Source organism: Anas platyrhynchos, chromosome 10 (assembly GCF_047663525.1).
Source record: "Anas platyrhynchos isolate ZD024472 breed Pekin duck chromosome 10, IASCAAS_PekinDuck_T2T, whole genome shotgun sequence".
In the NCBI taxonomy this organism is placed as follows: domain Eukaryota; kingdom Metazoa; phylum Chordata; class Aves; order Anseriformes; family Anatidae; genus Anas; species Anas platyrhynchos.
This window is the reverse complement of record NC_092596.1, coordinates 17,308,471-17,328,371: the sequence shown is the minus strand read 5'-3', so window position 1 is coordinate 17,328,371 and position 19,901 is coordinate 17,308,471. Positions and strand designations below refer to the sequence as shown.

Sequence of the window (19,901 nt, the reverse complement as noted above, 5' to 3'; positions counted from 1 at the left end):
GATGTAGCCAGGTACATCCGCTTAGCCAGGTGATCTGTCCCATACATAAGTAACCTGGAAGGAACTACAAGAGGTGAAACTTGAAATCCTCAAACCAAAGTTGCAGCTTTGAAAGGATATTAAACACTAACTACAATTACCTGGTATTTATATGACTATGAAAAGATATGGAGTCATTTTGGGTCTTGTTAAATTGCTGGCTTAGACCTTGAAAAGCAGCTTCCAGCAATGAATGTTTCCATATGCCAGTTAATAAGCTTTGAGTATTTCACCCATTAATCTGAGTGAACATCCCCTTATTCATCTCCAGCAGGGCCAGTAACACAGCCATTTGAATTATGTCTGCAGTGACTTTCTGCTCAGCCTCAAGTGCAATTCAAGATGTTGGAGAGTCTCTTTAAAGCCTTGACATTCCTGAGAGAAGAATGCCTGCAATCTTGTAACTGAAGAAGCTATTAAAATATCCATATCATGTAATCCAGCATTTAAGCACAGCTCTGCAGAGTGGGAAGAAAAGGTTTCACCTTTAAGAATCATCAGTTCTCAAGCCCACTAGATTCATGGCTAAACCTTCTGACAAGTTGCAGCGTTTTCCTAGGACGAAGAGCAATGAGATGCATGTTTCAGGCTGCTAAAAGAAGGGAAAGGGAATTTGCTCTAGTATAGAAAGCAAAGATTTGATAAGCAAAAATGTTGTGGAGAGAAAGAAAGTGCACAGCTGAAGCACAGCAATTTCATAAGCCTCTGGCCATCCTAGAGACATAGACTCAAGTAGCATAGCAGTACTGCTTGCAGAGACAATTTCCAGCCATACAAGAAAAATAGTGCATGGATGTCATAGCCAAGCTACTTATAAGCAATATAAATTGGACGGCTATCAATGGGTTAAGCTAATGTGATCTGTGTTCAAATAGTGAAGGCCTAATTAACAAAAAAGGCAACAAGTCAGGTGGAGTTGTGCAGTTTTATTTGAACAAAAACCAGTGTCGATATTTTTAATAAATGCTACGTTACACTAAGAGCATGTACAGTTGTAAGAAGATATCTAGTTGTACAGAAGGTATAGGATAATATGTACAATCATAGTTAAGTTAAAAATTCACATTTTACATAGATTTACTTGACAGTCCTGTGCTTTGATGGTATATAATTGGAAACCAAAAAAAAATTACAAAAAAAAATACAAGAAAATTCAGCTGGAGGACTGGTATAACGCATTCATCTCTCAAATAAACTAGTTCACAGGGTTTTTATTTCTTCTAAATCAAATTTTGGATACAAGTTTTAGAATGATTAGAATTAACATGTTCAATGAACATACTGATGTAAACTTTTTTTTTCCAATGGTGCCATTTCCTTCCATTAAAAAAAATGTATTTTAAGCTTTAGTCTGCTGCTCAGCTTTTACAAATTAGAATTACACAGTGTGTTTTTCAATACATGGTAAAAAAAATATCAAACAGCGAGGGAGATATGTTCAAAAGACACTTTGAAGCTTTTCAGTCCACTTTCACAACACTGTAAATCTTACTTACAAACCAGAAGCAGGCAAAAAATCCAATAGTTCCTAAAATGAGAAAGTGAAAATGGTTAGTTTAATCCTCCAGTCTGTGTTGAGAAAAATTTAACAAGCATATCCCAGCAGGACAGAATATAACATTGTAATACAGCTAACTATCCAAAATAACAACACTTGTTAAATTTAACAACACACGCACTCATCCCCAGGCTAAGTTATTTATTTAGATCAAAGATGACTTTTAGGACCAGACTACTGGATGGACATTCAATGCACTGAAGGTGGTGCTACTATCACCACTACCGGGCACACAAGTGCCATTTAAGAAAATGATTTTTATACACAAACAAAGTGAACATTTACCTAAATCATTCAAAATTTTTTATTTTATTTTATTTTTAAGGACTACAATATCTTATGGTCATCTATGACTTATGCTAGAAAACATGACCTTCAGAAAAGTCACCTGGCCTGGTTTTCTGTTCATTATGCTCTACTGACACTCAAGAGCAATGATCTAACCCTGTATATCCCGTTACTTCCTTTTGCTAAAACAACGCTCTGAGCACTGCAGCAGTTGGGAGCAAGAATCAAACAGACTATCAGTAGCAAGCTCAAACCAAAACGAACAGTTTTTATGTAAAGTATATTCAAGCTATGGATTTGCTTGCCACAAGTCACTATGGATAATAAAAACATAGATGTCTCAGTCAACTGAACAAATTAATGAACAAAGAAATCCAAAGGCTATTAATTACAGAGACACCATTTCAAGTGCTAAAAATGCCTTTGAGCCACAAGTGATGGAAGGCTGAGAGAAAGTGTCACTAACATGCTTGCTCTGTTCTCACACCCCTCCCTTGGAGTACTGCTGTTAAGGTTCTTGGCTATAACCTTCCTCGATTTCTTACCAATCCATTTCTTTAGCCATCCAACCCAACAGCAGAAAAAAAAAAATAACACTCTGCAGGCTTTGTACTTTGGTAACTCAAGCCATAGGACTTGACATGTGCCACAGAGTAAGATGACGGAGATATGGCAACACTGAATGAGATTGGCTATACCAGTTTTCTATTTTTAACCTGAAGAACAAGACTGTTTTTCATCCCACCGTAACTACTATGGGACAAGTGCAATGACATTGTCCAGCACATTTATTTATGAATTCCTCTAACAACTTACTATGTAAGGAGACATTGACTCCCATACAATTAAGTCTTAAGCTACTTTGGGAAGTGATGCATTGTTTCTCATGCTTTTACCAATGTGTAAATTGCTATGCAGATACTGATCTTTGCCAGTAAAAAAAAGTCTGTTCCAGCTGAACTCACTCTCAAAGACACAACTACACACCACCCCTGTGACAACCCTTAATAGCTACACTACCGTCACTTTCAAGATGATGCATTCAGCTCCACCAATTTTATATTCCTCATTTTCTATTTCTACAGCCCACGTTTAACATCAGCTCCAACCTTTTTCACTATTTCATTGAGACTGGTGTACTAACTAGGAGGTTCATTATTAGGTATTTGTCTCTTCTGCATTCATTACACTTCCTACCTTTCAGATTCCATCTATGCATTTGATAAGTGAGGAATCTGTCTTTGGATGCTTATTATCTATATGCCAATTCTTGTGTCCTTCGTGCTACCACGTATATTTGCAGTTAAAGGCTTTTTGACAGCCTACTATTACGTGCCACAGATTACCCTTTCCCTCTGAGTTTGCAGTTATCATCCTCTGAAACAGTAGGAGACAGCAGATTTACTGCTCTTGATAGGAGATCAGACACTAACCACAGAAGGAATTTAATTCCTTTGTAGGCCTGACATCGCGAAGTCTTTGCAGTTTATGGTCAATTCTCATTCCTTCCTACTGTGCCCAATACTCCAATATCAGCATTGTTACTCTAAGCCTTACTCTCATGTTTTCTTTTCCTAATAATGGTGGTCAGCATCTGCTTTCTAGTTGTATTTATAATATAGCCCACTTTGAGCCTTCTATGGCTTTGAAAGCAATGTTTCTTCCAAATGTTTAACAGATGACATACCTTAAAATCTATCTGCTGTTCTACAACAGAATTGTAATATCACAAGAAAATGGTAGAACTTTAACACAAGAATGAGATTTACCATTTTTCTGAACATCATAATTTAATATGGGAACATACTCTAAATGCACAGCATTTTCCTCCAATCCTTGTCGTTCTGAATTTTTATGATACACCAGTTTTCTAAAACACATGGCTTCATTTATAGCAGAATCAGCAGACTTCACACTGTGAACAAGCATTTTATCTATAAACAGATTTTCACAGGTTTCAGTAACACTGATTTTCAACTTCCTTCTTAAAAAGGCCTGTTTAGCTAATCAAAGACCAAATTCCCCCCACTTCATTTTTTTTTAAACTTTATCAGAAATTTTGCCAATGTATTGGAATTAGAGTAAGTCAGTGTTTTGTAACACAAGCAGTAAGTGGTAATGTTTGTCAGACACCAGATTTGAAGCATGAACTTACAAGCTCAAGAGAGAAAGGCTAGACTCATCACCTAAAATAGAGCCTTATGTACTCATTACCTTCTTTGTCAGCGGAGTTTCCTTCTGTTATTACTTCCACAGTGCTTTAGTCCTACATCTATAATTAGGGCTTACCAGAACAGCAATTTCTTCTTCCCCACAGACACAAATGTATCCTACAAATTTCAGGTGTGGATTGCTCTACAGACCATAAAGGTCAGTGTATGGGTGTGTTGATATTACACCATCAGTATTAATGGATAGAAACTGACATAAGTTAAGGAGACGTTATTTATAAGGTTTCCTTGTATAGCTACTTTACCTACAGCATAGCTTATGTTAGTGCAATGAAAAGCTTATTTATTTATTTATTAAAGAATGTAAGCAGTACAGTGTCTGGTTCCACTGATATTCATTTTTTTTCGCCCACCTCTGACCTACAGGTGCCAGTGATTCCATGAACTTCTAAAGAGGTCCACAAATTTTGTCAGAAGGTTTCCAACTTTCTATAGAGCCGTAAATATCGAAATTAGAAAGGGATATTCAAATGAGTAATGACTGGGGAAAAACAACTCTGACCTAGTTTGGTTTTATAAAAAAAAAAAAAAAAATCTAGCCAGAATGTTTCCTACATTTTACACCGTTTCACAAATCTGCCATTTGTTACAAATTTTAGCACTTTATACAAAAGCTTCAACATACTGGACCTTTAGGGCAGTGATGATTTGGGTAGCAGACTCTCAGATTCCTCTTTTGCTTTAACAAAAGTTAATTTTAATACAGATAAGCATACAACCAGTTTCCTACACCTGTCACTCTACCCAGTAAAGCTGTCATTACTGGTTGCGCTACTTACAGTACAACTTAGCCATCCAAAGTAGCATGACTTGAAGTGTATTTTCTTGAAAAGCACTCAGCTCTTCAATCTTGAGCATTTTTCTAAGCACGTCCTGTTCCTAAATAAAAATCATCCCTCTCAAATTATCAAGTTATGCTTCTATCATTAGAATACCAGGACTACCTAGATAAGCTGTAATCACCCAAGCATCTTGCTTACATATGTTTCTTTCAAACACATTCAAACTGAAATCAAAGTCTTGAGGCACTATCAACAAAGAGCATACCTCTTCAGCTTGCTGCTTCACTGACACACATCAATGAACGCAACAAAACAGAAAACAGATACATAAAGGCATAAAGTCTTTTTTCCCTTAAAGCCGTTACATTCTAGCAGTAAGTACTTTCAAAAACAAAATAAAACAAAAAAACATCATTAGTTCAAAGAAGTAACCTCTAAAGTTATTCTATGATTGGTCTAAACTCCTTTCCATTGTAAGGTTTTCACAGCTTTAATATGCAAATCTATTAAATGTCACAGCACAAAGATACCAAGCCTGACACCAATTCCTCCACTGAGCCTGTAAAGTCTATTTGTTTTAATTTAACATGATCAATTAATTTTGTGGGTAATGTCTACCTTAAACCAATCACAAGTACTCAGAAGCTTCAATTATATGAAAAGGCATTTGAACAACATACATTTAAGAACTCACTTTTGCAGAATAAGCCTTTATTTTTCCCTAAGTTGGTGACCTTCATATCTAAGATTCTGCCTCTCTAAATAACCCCTACTAGTCTAGGAGGCTGATACCATCCTAGTGCATTGCAGCCCACTGCACATGACTGCTCTTCCTAGGGAGGCACAGCTAAAAGTTCATTTTTGTGGGAGACATTTAAATTCAAGTACCTAATTGTAAAGCTGCCTTGAGTAGTTTCTCCATCCAGGAGGCAAAATATGTCCAATGCACCTGTTTATACTTACTAAGGAGACACTGACATCTCAGGTTTTTGTTTTTGAGTTTTTGGCCTCCAGTTCCTATAGTGTTGAATACTCTGGCCTGTAATATACACTATCTCTCAGCAACAGTTTTCTTATACGAGAAAGAAGATCAAAAGCTAGCAACTAACTGGTTAAAGGAAGGTTATTAGTAAACTAGTTTAGATTCAATGTTAAAAACAAGGATTATTCCACAGAATAATGCCAAAATACATTAAGCAGACTTTTCTGCTCTATTCATCTCTCCTAGCTTTATTGTTTAATGAAGAAAAAAGAATTCAAAGCACGAACAATTTGTAAGAAAGCAAATAGAAAAGCACTCTGCACTTGGCTGATACTTCTTATGTACCTTAAAAGCTCTCTGTATCATACTGGTTTCAATCATTGCACAGTGGTGGGTGCTTCAGAATCTCAGATTCTAAACACAATCTACCCAGAAGATCAAAACTCAATTTTGAAAATGGCATTAACCCACAAGTGAAAATGATGTTCAAAAATAGAGGTCACTAAAGCAACATGCTTTGACTACGATCAGCATTTTCGTCTCCTAGCATAAAATGCATGTAATCATGGAGCTATCTACATTTAACCATACTTATTCCTTCTTGAAATGTTAGCTGCACATTGAAATAAAATTGTCTTGTTTGGGTGTGCATGCTTAGTCTTCACCAGATTATATTATTGTCATTGTTGCCATACAAGTATTCAGTTCCTATATAGTTATTCACTACAATCTTTTCTGTAACATTCACGGTAACATAACACACTGCTATGTAGGAGGTATTAACACTGCCCTTCATATTTCTGTCACAGTTGCTGAGACCTAGTATGCAACACAGAAAACCAGAATGCCTACTGCTAACTTAAATGGAACAGGCCAACGTCCCATTTTGGGAACATACATGCAGGAAGAATGCTGTTACTACAAACAGTGTGACAAGTTATGTTAGTAAACCATTTAACCTCCATAAACTTGTGAAGGACCCTTACTTTCCAAAGCAAGTGTTATTAAGGAATATTCTACAAAATAAAGCCAAAAACATTTAACTTTGAATCATTTATCAGCAGTAGCTTAAATTTCAGCCCAAACTTCAACTATCAAACTAAATACTGGACAACAAATTACTAATGCATTTTAAATTAGCAAAGATTTATTACACACTCTACACACCTTTCACCTTTCTAGTGACTAGCTATTCTACAACTTCTTTTTTTTTTTAAGTGACCACATAAAGGCTTTCCTCATGAACTACAAATATAGCACAGCTACCAACATATTTAAAAATAAGTAAATAAATATAAGTGACAGCATCACAGCAGTAACAGCAGCACAGTTTATTATTTATTATTGTACTTTTGGGGCCTCACTGGTCTCCACATCAAGAACTCCAGGATCAGCACATCTGAAGCTTTTAATGCCATTTCAGCAGCTGCCATGACAGTTTCAATTATCGTTTTATATATGAAAGGGATATTTTTAATTCTACCAATTTGCATCTTGTAAGTGAAATTGAAATTGGCAGAACAGCAGCTAACCTATGCTAAAACCCAGACACATTAACATATTGCCTTAGTTTAAAAGTAATTAAAACATTTCAGACTACAGGGTGGTTTTTTTTAATTTCTTTTTAATAAATATATTATATATATATTATAGAGGACATCTGGAGCTTGTCTGTTTTGCCAGGATTTAAGCAGGGTTTTAACTGGCAATATGCCAACTTCTGTGTTTGCCTCCTAATAATAAAGAATTAGAAGAATTAAGTCCGCCTTGTTTTCCTTTTTTTTTTGTTTTTAAAGCTTCTTTTGACTTTCCTTAGAAGATAGTTCTAAATAACAAGCAACAATAAAGATCTAGGAATAGGTAACAGTTATTATTATTAAATTTAATTTCTAGAGAGTATTTGTTTTCTTCAGCATTTTAATACAAATAGTGCTATCTTTTTTGTACATACTCAACTAGTGTTAGAGACAGAAAGATGAAGGAGGTCCTTCTTACTGCTGAACTTACAAAGTATGATGCTAAGGCTTCTTTCATTACTTATTTTAGCCATTCTTTTCTAAATTGCATCGAGGGAGTTAAGTGACACATTCCACGAAGAAAACAGAAAGTATTTATGGCAGGCTTTGATAATCAGGTAGATGTTAAGAAGTAACAATGTGAACCATTGTACCATCCACAACAAGATCCTTTTCTTTTGGAACAAATTTCAGGAACGAACATACAGCTGGTTTTATAAACAACTCATTATACATGAACTAGCATTTCTTCTAGTTTATCACTGCCGTACTTTCCCATGTCAAGTAGAGTAATACATAACTTCATGTGTTAAACTACATACAGAAGAGCAGCAGTGAAAAACACCAATATAGAACACTTCTGGCTATTAGAAGCTTCAAAGAGCTTCTAATTTCACATGGTAAAACTGGAATGGCTTTCCCATCAAATCAACCACAAAACTATATTTTGAGCCACATGACTATGAATATTGGAATAATTATGTAAAAGGCACTTAGTCTGCACGAGTACCATCAGGAACAGAAACTAGATTACTAAAATGGAAAGCTGTATTTCAAAGAGGTTCCTCCAGTTAAGGTGTTTTCATGCCATTAAGAAGGGGTGCCACAATTCAACAGGTACACAATTCGCCTACTGCTAACAGTACCAGAGCTCACTGTTGTCGTCCAGTACCATTCTGCTTCACCTACTAATAGTGAAAGATGAAAATATCTTTTATCCTCCATATACTGAGTACAATCTTTAACTACAGAAATAGAACCAATTATGAAATCCAAAATTAAGTTAAATACCCCTGATATCAAAGTGAACAAGAAAGGCTCTTTGAAAATACAATGGTTTGAACTCGCTGCTAATATAATATGCAATAAAAAGAAAATTGCACTATAAAAGTAATTTCAAGTTAAACAAAAAGCCTCTAAGAATATCTCATTGTGGTTTCACAAACCATAAAAGTAATACTGACCAAGGAGTCATAAATTGTATTTAATGTTTCAGACTGGAACAAGAAATGTTAGGTGAAATTTAGACAAATAATGAAACCCCTGCATTCATTTTACGTTGAATGCTATACTCACCCGTGAAAAGGAAGAAAATCAAGACCATGATCATTGTGTAACCAAAGTATAAAATGGTGCTAGCAGTTCCTGTTATTTGGAGTTTAGAGAAGAAGTAATGAACTGCATAGATAAAGAGATAAACAGCTGTAAAGCTGCTTGTCAAAAACGATCGCCACCACCAGTGATAATCCTGAAAGAAACAAACCATTAAGTTGGATAAATCACATAGAAAACAAAAAATAATCTGTTTTTTAAAAGATAGAATTGTATCATGAAACAAGTTTTGAAGAATCAAAGGTATCTCCAAAAAAAACCAACATAGTACATAACTAGTTTTTTTTCCCCTCAAAGTCTGCTGTACTGTTTCTACCATTAACATTAAATTATTCTAGGATCAAGGCTGTTTATTTGTGCTTATCTACTGCAGATGGTTGCAGAAAATAAAGGTCCAGTCTACACTGTCTTAAGTAAATGTAGGTTTTCCTGCCGTATCTGTACCAATATTACTTATCAGCTACATGTATGCAAAGGGACTTTTTGCTCCAATGGATTAATCTTAAAGTTGTTAGTGCTCATTCTCAGATTGGCAACTTTACAAGTAGTAACACCATAAAAAAAAAAAAAAAAAAAGTATCACCATTAAAAAAAAAAGTAGCACAGGCACTCTAGTATGCAGTTTAATTGCAAGCACAATAGACACTAACTGCGAGGAACACATATTAAAGACCGAAGTTCTCCCTAATTGCAATGCATACAAACGTTATGGATGCTGAGTTTTTGTAAATCTGCCCTGGTCAGCACACAAAACCTTTAACCAACTGGATGCTGAAACTGTATTATAATGGCATTATACAGTGCTTGACAGGACAAACCTTAGGTTTTGTCTTCTCCCAAATATTAACGGAAAGATACCTTTTAATGATATAAATTTCAGTGCTGAAAAAAAGTCTAATAAAACCTGAAGCACATGCAAATCTCATAAGTCAACTTGAAAAATTTCTCCCCTTTGCACACCCATTGCTTTCTACCACTAAGCTAAAACCACCATCAAATAAAGCCTGAAGTCTTGTATGACAAGTTTGCATAGCAGTCTTCCTCCTCAGCCTACTTATGAACAGAAACAGTATAACCAGAAGGCTAGTGCTGATGTCCACGTACTTTCAGAAACACCTACACCATTAAAGGAGGCAGGCAGTTTATAATGGTAGTTGTAGTACCACTGGAAAAACTACAAGAAATTTTTGAAGCAGGAGGTGCATTTCAGAGAAGTGGCCAGGATAGGCACGTCAAAGGCTGACAATACAAGCCATTTACGGTGTCCAGCACACCACAGTATATGTGAATACCTCAATTCTACTTCTAACATATTCTAGCTAAAAATGATATCTACATCAGAACTGTACTTTTTACCTCTGCACAGAGATGGAAGTAACACAGCAAAACTGTAGCCTCAGAACACGTAATTAGAAGAATTATAAAAACTAGGAACAGGAAACCAAACATGTAGTACATTTGATGAGACCTAAAATAAATAAATAAATAAATAAATAGGAGCATCATTTTCAGCTGAAGTTCTGAGTTAACTTACAGTGTTACATGGCCATATAATAAACTAATAAAAACAGACAAAAAATCATCACACCCATACAGATAGGAAAAAAACTCAGAAGGGATGGAGTCCTCGTTTTGCAGAAGATGGAATCCCAAGATATTGATCTGATTTAAGAGCTAAAACTGCTAGATAATATTAGATTCATAGATTACATTATAGTTATACAATAGCTTAAGCTCTGCCTAAGCACTGCAGCAAGAAACTGTATGTGCTGTTCAGAGCTGGAAAGATAAAACAAGACAACTGGGACTCTAATTTTATGCTTCATGGGTGTCAATAAGAACTATTTTTTTATATATAATTTCTAAGCATAGGAAAAAAATATGCAGATTCTGGAAATTCCAAAAAAGTCTGCATGACGAATTTGTTATTCCTCATACTAACTGGCTTAGAATGTTCAAACTCAATGCTCGCTATCAAACCAGTGTAACTAGAGCAGTAATAACAACAAAGCAATACTCACCAAATGCTATTCAGAATGAAAAAGAGTTGAATGAAAATACAGCCAAAGGGCAAGATGCCACCCATTATGATACCAGGCAATGGTTTTGTGAAAAAGGACTGTTCCGGAATTTGGCGAGGAATCTGGTTTGTACGAACTGGGTGTTCAATAGGCTTTGAATGAAATTAAAATGATTAAAAGATAAATTGTTACATCATAAGATTACTTTTCCCTAGTATTAAGTATCTAAAGATTTGATAAACTTAACTTTCAATTCTTTTCATCCATAAGCTATCACAAGTTACCAAACTGAAAAAAACCTACAAACCTGATATCTATCATTAGGAAAAATACACACATTTTAAACTCAGCTATTGGTCATTAAGCAAGTTAGAACACAGAGGAAAGAATTCTGCTGTCTTTAATTGAAAAAAAATAAAATAAAACTTAGTTGCCTGGCATTATCTCAAACTACAGAAATACAAATTGAATTTACTTCAAAACTGAAAAGGGTGAAGTGCTACTAAGTAAAAGAAACAAGCGCTTAAGACTTCTACAAGAGCACTATCAAATTCTGATTCCAGTAGTCAGAAAAAAAGTTTGGTGCAGCTTTTTTTATGAGCACATATACAGTTTCAAATCATGAGAAACTGAAACATCATTTCAGTCACAGGGCTGTATTTCAGTCAAACCAGTTCTTGTATTAGGGATTCAATGGCTCAGCTGCAGAAGACAAGTGTATTTCAAAAATGTATTCAAAGAGCCCTACCTTCTCCTTGAAGCCAAAATATGCACCAATAAAGGTTAGTGGGACTGAAATTCCAAACCACATGGCTAGGATAGCAACCAAGGTACCAAAAGGGATGGCAGCGGAGGATCCTTTTACCCACAGGATGAGATTCATAATGAAGAAATCAGCAAAGACAATTCTGAAAAACAAAAACAACAGATAATATAAAAAAACACTCGGGAAATAATAAATATCAGTTAGTATTAAAACCAAGCCAGCTAAAGGCCTGCATAAGAAAAATGTTGCTTCTTGCAATCTTTCATTCTCTAACAGTCCTATTTACTTTCAGCAATAGTGCAGTTGATATAAAAATGCTTGCAACATCCAATGCCTCTAGTGCAGGTATCTATGGTAAAGCCACTAACTAAAGATAGTACACATAAAACAACAAAGTAACAGAAAGATTCCATTATAAAATCTATGCTAAAAGACTAGTTAAAAAAATAAAAATAAAAAAATCTCAAATCCAAATCAACTTTCCTAATATTGCCAGTCTTTAACTCCTTTACACAGGTCCTTTCTAATCAGTAAATTCTCTCTGAAAAAAAACAAAAAACAACACATACTCAGTGATAGAAAAATCTCGTAATTAGGAGGCCACGTCACTCTCACAACAAACATATACCACGCTACAACATTGCAGAAGGATGGATTGTTATGGGGAAGATCTCTTGAGAGCCTTTTTATTAACACTTCATGAAGTTACGCAGTTCAGTAGCTCACACTTTGGGAGAAGTTAAATAAATATGTCATCAGTTATGGCATATCTACAGACCTGTTCTTTCCTCCCACATTGAGTGCATACTCCTTATTTTCTAAACATCTTAGAAAAACAACTCCAAGATGAATGATGATTTCAAACATCCCATTCTGAAAGTAATACAAAACATTCTAACGTTCTACAAGGGAAACCCATTTAAAAGCCTGACTGAATTCCCACTGTCCAGTGTTCTGAATCTTCTGAATTCACGAGGATTCAGCCTCAGAAAGGGCCACAGCAAAATGCACCATTCTCTGTATTTTGTTAAAAAAGGGTTTCCAAGGCAGAATTTATTCTACCCTTAAGCAAGCATACACACTCCACTCTATTTAATTAAGAAACAAAGGGGAAGGAGGGTGTGACTAGATTAATAGGCAGGCAGAAGAAGCCTTACACTTGCCAAAACTGTTTGGGGGAATAGACATATTAAATAAGCACATTCAAAGTTACCTACGGTGTATGCATCTTGTTGAATAAAAAATAAATCCATTTTATAATCTGCCCACGCTTTTCATGCAGACCCCACTTACCCCCTCCAAAGTTAGAAAAAAAAAAAACAACAACCTGCATATATGAAAACCCATCAGTCTACTGAGACTCTAAGTGCCTTAGGTTGTTTATGATGTTATGCAAATTCACTGAACTAGCATAGCATAATCAAGACATCTGTTCCTATTTTACCATCCCCAATCATTTTACTTCCTCTGTGAAACTTAATTTATTTGGGAGTTTAAATGATCACAACAATATTTCTTCCACCGATAAATAGTCTCTTCTCTCTCAAGATAATATCTAAATGACAGCAGGGAGACTGAAGCACATTTTGTTTAGAAATAAGATCTCAGAAATACTACACTCAGTTGTTATCGAACACATTACATTTCATTTGATGAAGCTCTATGTTAGTTGAAATCAACTTATACTTTTTTTTTGGCAGAAATACCTTAAAAAATTTATAACCTTTTCCTTAACTTTTGCCAAGGGCATTTGTCAAAGGATAACTTCATGTAGCCAAAGTTGAAACCACGAAATACAGAAGACTTGCAGAAGAAATTAGTTTCTATTCCCTTTCTTCACTGACCTAATTCTCACAAAAGGTCTTGAGAGCTACGAGAAAAGGAAAGGTAGGAGAACTGTCACTCTTCCCAAGCACAACAGCATTGGCCATAGTGTTATACACAACCACAGCAATCTCAGAAACTGGACATTACCTACATTTATATAAAGGCTTACAACGTTAGAGAATCTCTGCATTATTCTCACCTGGAAGCATACTAAACTTCTCCAAATTCTTAGATCTGTTTTGGCTTAAGATCGACTGCCTATTAAAACAGAGCTACACTGCCGAAGTTAACTTCCTAAGCAACATTTTTCAACTGGTCACTCAAAAGAATTCTAAGGTAAGAGGAATTTTAAGACCAAGGGGAAGCACTTACCCAGGACAAAGCAGAGCTGTAAGCAAAACGTTTGTCTTCCACTTCTCGCCTCTAAACGCTGAGGGGAAGAAGTAAAAACAATTTCAAGGTGTAGACTTTTTCCAACTGTTTTACAGCAGGGCAGCACGAAGCAGGTTTATTGTCTGAGACATGAGCTCCAGTTAGAAGTATTAAGCTCAGCAATTCTGAGTTTAACCTGCTGTGCCACATTAAACAAATGCTTCTACTTACTCTTGTACATTCTAGCAGACACATAACCAGCCGGAGTTCCTAGTAAGACCCACAGTACAACTGCACAGGTCATCAAAGCACCACGGTTGGCAGGAGAAAGAAAACCAAGGCAAGCTAGGACTAAAGATACAAAGAGATTTAGATATTCATTGAAACATCAGATTCTCCTGTAACATATATCAGAGTACAGGCTTACCCCCTTCCACCACCAGATATTCAGATGGAGACTACACGTATAAGTTCTCTTATACAGTATGAGAGTACATATGACAGTACCTCTACCATCAATGTTTCCTTCATAACAAAGCATTATTTCCACGTCAACCTTTACAGGAAGAGTCTCATAGCCAGCAGACTAAAAAGCAACACCCCTCCCCAGAGACAAGCAATGAACTTGAACCACAATGCAGCTTGAAGAAGCCTGCTTCCAACATCCTACATTTCTCCTGTAAACACGCATGGCCGCTACTCACACGTGGTAAGTAATAAGAGAAGTTTGGTATGCACCATAAAGCAGATGTGAGAACAGTAGGTCTGGAGATGCCGAAAAATTGGACAGAGCTAAGTTTATTTCTATCTTAAAAGGCAAACAAACATGGAGATGAAAGACTAAGTGAGTTGCTTGAAATACCATGAAAGCACTCAGCCACCACGATGGACAACGCTTATCTCAAGAACGCATTACCTTGAAAATAGACCTGTCTATTAAAACAAACAAAAAAAAAAGTTGTCTGAGTTCAAAGTAATTATAGAGGCCTGCACAGCGAGATACTCAGAAAATGAGTTTTAGTGGTCTCTAGCAGAAAGTTTTGTTTGTAGCAGAAAGAAAAAATTATTTCTATGCACTCTGGTTGGGCAGAAAACTACCACGGTTAAGTAAGTTAAAAAGAGCTATAATCAACAATGAAGAACAAACCCACAAAGAAAATAATGTGAAGTTTATATTAATCTTACAGCATCGTTTAATGAATAGAAAAAAGAAGAGTTGTTCTGTGGTAGCACTGAAAGACCATGATGTCTAGAAAAATCCAAAAAAAATGAAAGAAAAAAGAATGGTAATAAGTTTTATAGATAACATAATAAAACACTGACTTGTGACAGGTACCAAAGTCACGTACATGTCTAGTTATTTATTGCAGGCTGTCATTATCTCAATGTTATGTCAGTATTATTTCATCGGCATGCATTCTAGCTCTTATTTCTGCATGGCTGCAGGCTGTTGTGTCAAACGTATTAGATAGAAAGTGTTCTGAGAACATTAAAGCTTTGATTATACGTCTTTGAACTTGCATAACTGGATCCTTAGATAATTTACACCATGACAAACTGTGTTTTTTTTGTTGTTGTTGTTTTGTTTTTAAGAAAGCTTGTAACAGGGAAGATTCAATACTGCAATCATGAAGAATCTGAACTGGTCCAGGTACCACAACGTTTTAAACAGGATAATTTCCAGTAACATTACTGAAGCTATCTAAATTACTGTTATGAAATAGCAGTGATATTTTATTTTATTAAAGGAAGGACTTCACTTACAAAAGAAGGCTTCTAATATTTGTGTAAAAACATTGTAACTTTCTTACACTATTGCACTACAAACACATCACCTTAGTAAACTAAAAAGTTACTTACATAAAGTAATAAATGTCATAATGAAAATCTGTGTTCCTTGGCCCAAGAAGACAGACAGTAACATTCCCTTCCTTGGAGGTCTAAACACATCTCCATGAACCAGCTTCCAGCCAAATTCCTCTTGGGCGTCTTCCTGTACAAAATCAACAATGTCTTTAGCAAAAATACATAACGCAGTAGTGAATTAACAGAAACAAGATGTGAAATACATATTTAGAGTTTGATTAACCTCCAGCTTAGTTCTAGAGACAGACTAATTGCATCTGATTCATCACTCATTGATTTTTATAACCCCCTAATGGTTCAGTGAAAGAAAAAGGCAGGATTTATCAAGAAAATCCTCATCTCAGAGCAAGAAAAAACAAAGTGCAATTAGCCAAACCATGTAACATCATTCTAAATTTAAACCAAACCAAAACATTTCATTTAATTTAACTTGGATTATAGCATTTCAATGTAGTTCAAGCTAAGCTTTTTTCTTTTTTTTCTCTTCCAAAGCATATCAGTCTCAATGACAATACTGAAAAGGATTAAGTGGTCTGTTCCCTGTACTCCAGAAGAAAGTCTGCTCCCTAGACTCACTAGGGGCAAGTACAAACATTCTTTGTCCCACTGACAGAAGTGAATGGATGGATGGCATGGGGGGAGGGAGGAATCCTTAGTCCATTGGTACTAAGGAACCACTGCTGAAGAATACAGCTTTTCAATGAAGTTGCTAAAAACAAATACCTCCCCCTCACAGAAAACAAAACCTAAACACACAACTGCAAGCAAACAACCACTCAAGAAGACTACTCTCTTCCTCATACAGTTAAAAGCTCCAGGTTTCATTCAACCCAAGCGAATTGCATATAGTTCACTGGACTGTTTAAACACCAAAATCACGGCATGCAAGACGTGGTGCAACAAAGAATACAGACCAAACCAGTGAATGACACAAAGCATCTTATCTTTGTCTTCCTTATGCTGATACTTTTGCCTGCATTTGTTAGCTAGAAATTACTCTCAGAAGTCTGGTATATTAAAAATTGAGAAATGTCTCTTAAACACAAGATAACACTGATTGTAACTATGCCCATAAAGAAAGGGATACCAGGTATCTCAGTATAATTCCAACACATCAGTACTCTTCCAGTAAAGGTTTGTTTAGTTAAAGAAAAATGAAAACCACACTTTCTTTTAAGTCACCATAACTAGTTGAAGTTCAGAAGATAAGGAAGTAAAGGCAGAAGGAAGATTTTTCTCAGGTAACTGCAAAGAATGAAAGAATGTAAAAGGTTACCATCTGAAGCTAAATCTTTATCTGTTTTCCTGACAAAATGAGGAAAATGTTGTGCAAGTTTGGAATGCATGGCCCATACATTTCTCTTCCTTCAAGTGTTCCAGTGAACCACCAGCATTCCCTAAGTGAGATTACTAATCTCATTCACTGCATCTTCCTCAGACTGGACCCTCTTTTGCACCATTATTTCACACCTTTTTAAAATCAGCTCCTTGAACTACAACAGATCTTTAAGTCTCTTACACTGGCTAGAATACAAAAAAGTGGATTTTTGAAAGTTGGACCTATCCCTGCTGTTATCCATAAAAACTAATCAAACTTTTAAAAGTCTCACTCTTTATCACATTAAGAATGACCAACTAATAAAAAGACAACACAGTATAAGATATTGAACATGATTTAATTGAGAGATCAAACAGGAGCTTCATAAAAACGAGCAGTTAAAGAACATGGAAAAATTCTTCCACTTTAATTACTGTCTGCATTTGCATTAACAAAAGACATTAAATATCAAAAACACAGAAGAATAAAAGTACTTTCAGATGTTTTAGTTTCAATATTAAACATTTTTGTGCATTTAAAGTATTTTTTTTTATCCAGATAGACAGCAACGACAGTGCAAATTCAAACCTTTGTAGTATCTGACATTACTTCTCATCTTTGGCTTGCAAATACCACTTCTACCGATTAGAAAGAGTAAATTTTCATTCAGTCTTTCACTCTCAGTCAACTGGTCAAGTCTTTTTTTTTTCCCCCTCACCATCAGTTATATTCTCTTCCAGGGTAGCAAGCCACCGTAGAGACTTGCCCCTTTCCCATTCTGAAGGGGTAAATATTTCAGAAGAACTTGTAACAGATTCAGGCAGTCAGCAACAAGCTTTAGTCACACAAACCAGGTTCAGTTTGACACAGAGATTACAAGGATAATTGTATTAGCAAAATAAACAGTTGCATACACCAAGTAGTTCTAACACAGCTAGAGACTACTTGGAAATGTACTGAAGTCATGCTGCACACAAAATACAATTCCTCAGTAGAGAGGAAGTATATGATTCCATCACACTTCCTAGCCACTGACAGAAGGCAACATAAATTTGTATTAGTCTATGTTAATCAGAATCTCTCCTGTTACATTTAGCAAGAAAATACTGTTCCTCATGTTAATTTTACTCCATTATTAGCCCTTAGTTATAGCAAAATAAATAAATAAAAAACAAACTGTTACTTTTAAAGGATTTCGCTTACCTTACATTTCGATTACCTTACATGCATAGAATGATATTTCTTATGAGAGTTTGCTTTCTGGACACGCTAACTGACAAACTACTACAAAAAATACCACCTTGGAACTGGAAAAGTTACAACAAAGGAGCTTCTTATTGCAGCTTCAGATAGACAAAATACCTGTCTGCAGTAGTTTTTAAGCCTGATCTCTCATCAAGAGGGGAAAACACAGCTATCAATAAAAATATCTACTCTTCACAAGTTTGGCTGTTCAAACTTTAAAACACATTTTTAGAAAGAAAACATGCCAAATGGATAGCAAAATCTTTGTTTCTGTGCTGCACATATACCTACAACAATTACAGCACAGCTCCTGTGCTAAATCTGTGTAACATGAGTACAAACAGGGCTGCACTAACAAGGAATCTTCTGTATAATCCCAGGTTGCCAGTCATAGACTCACGGACTAGCTGAGGTTGGAATGGATTTCTGGAAGTTATCCTGTCCAACCTCCATGCTCAAGTTGGGCTACCTAGAGCAGGTTACCCAGAACCATGTCCAGATTGCACTGGTATCTCCAGTGATGCAGATTCCATAAAGAACATTACTGGCTGCTTAGATCAGTGACATGTTACCCTCTGTACATCCTGACTGACTCCATAATGCAGTCATAGGACTCAGAGCAATTGATACCTCCTGATGGTGAACCACTGACAGAACACTTTCCTTCAGCTTTTCAATGTCTACACTGTATCCTGTGGCTGTTGCTATGCTGTGAAAATCTATGTTAAAAATAAAATAAAACCACCAGCTTTCCTTTGTTAAGACTTTGGAACAAAGGGACTTAAGTTTTAAAAATGAGTTTCTTCACTAGGAAAAGAAAAAATCTGTGAATCACTCCACATACTTCCTAAAGCTGAAGTCTGTCCTTGCATATTAAAAGTTATTAAAACGACACAAAGAAGTATGACTGTCATATCTGCCCATTTATTCCTTCCGTTAGGAGAGACGAAATAGCAATAAAGCTATTTTTAATTGCCAGATAAATTATCATGTTTCAAATTCTAGATAGTTATACATCTCTTCATATTGTATACACTATTTGAGAGATACCCCCATTGCCAGAAAACATGCTTACATATACAAAAGCTGTAAATCTTACTCACAGAAGAGTCAATCTGGTTGTATCTTGCAATATCTTTATGAAGGGTCCTCAGAATGATCATAGCCACCATGCCAGATAAGAAGAGAACAATTACGAGGGAATTCATTATACTGTAGGTAAAGAAAAAAAAAGTCCGTTTTCAGTCCGCTTATTCAGGTTTCAGGACATGCACTCCAATTCAAAACCACATGTACAGCTCAAGTCAATAGGAATAGCCTCAGATACTCAGATATTAGACAAGACATTCCGTCAGGCCTTTTAGTACTTTCTCATACTGAGAAGATACACCTTTTTAAGTTGTGTACCTTTAAGACTTCTTAGGAGACAGAAGCAAGAATACTATTTATGTTGTTAATTCTCAAGACAGTTACATATT

General features: G+C 35.7%; 1 protein-coding gene across 1 annotated transcript in view; it reads right to left on the bottom strand.

The window, feature by feature from the left end:
* Positions 1 to 950: 950 nt before the first annotated feature.
* LOC101794812 (transmembrane 9 superfamily member 2) overlaps positions 951 to 19,901 on the bottom strand; it is a 31,321-nt gene continuing 12,370 nt past the window's right edge. The window contains exons 9-17 of the mRNA XM_005023806.5: positions 19,527 to 19,635; positions 15,855 to 15,987; positions 14,226 to 14,345; positions 13,995 to 14,052; positions 11,778 to 11,937; positions 11,030 to 11,181; positions 10,365 to 10,476; positions 8,973 to 9,144; positions 951 to 1,567 (exon numbers count right to left, since the gene is read on the bottom strand). Coding sequence (XP_005023863.2) covers positions 1,500 to 1,567; positions 8,973 to 9,144; positions 10,365 to 10,476; positions 11,030 to 11,181; positions 11,778 to 11,937; positions 13,995 to 14,052; positions 14,226 to 14,345; positions 15,855 to 15,987; positions 19,527 to 19,635 — 1,084 coding nt within the window. The 3' untranslated portion in view covers positions 951 to 1,499. The remainder of the gene's footprint in view (positions 1,568 to 8,972; positions 9,145 to 10,364; positions 10,477 to 11,029; positions 11,182 to 11,777; positions 11,938 to 13,994; positions 14,053 to 14,225; positions 14,346 to 15,854; positions 15,988 to 19,526; positions 19,636 to 19,901) is intronic.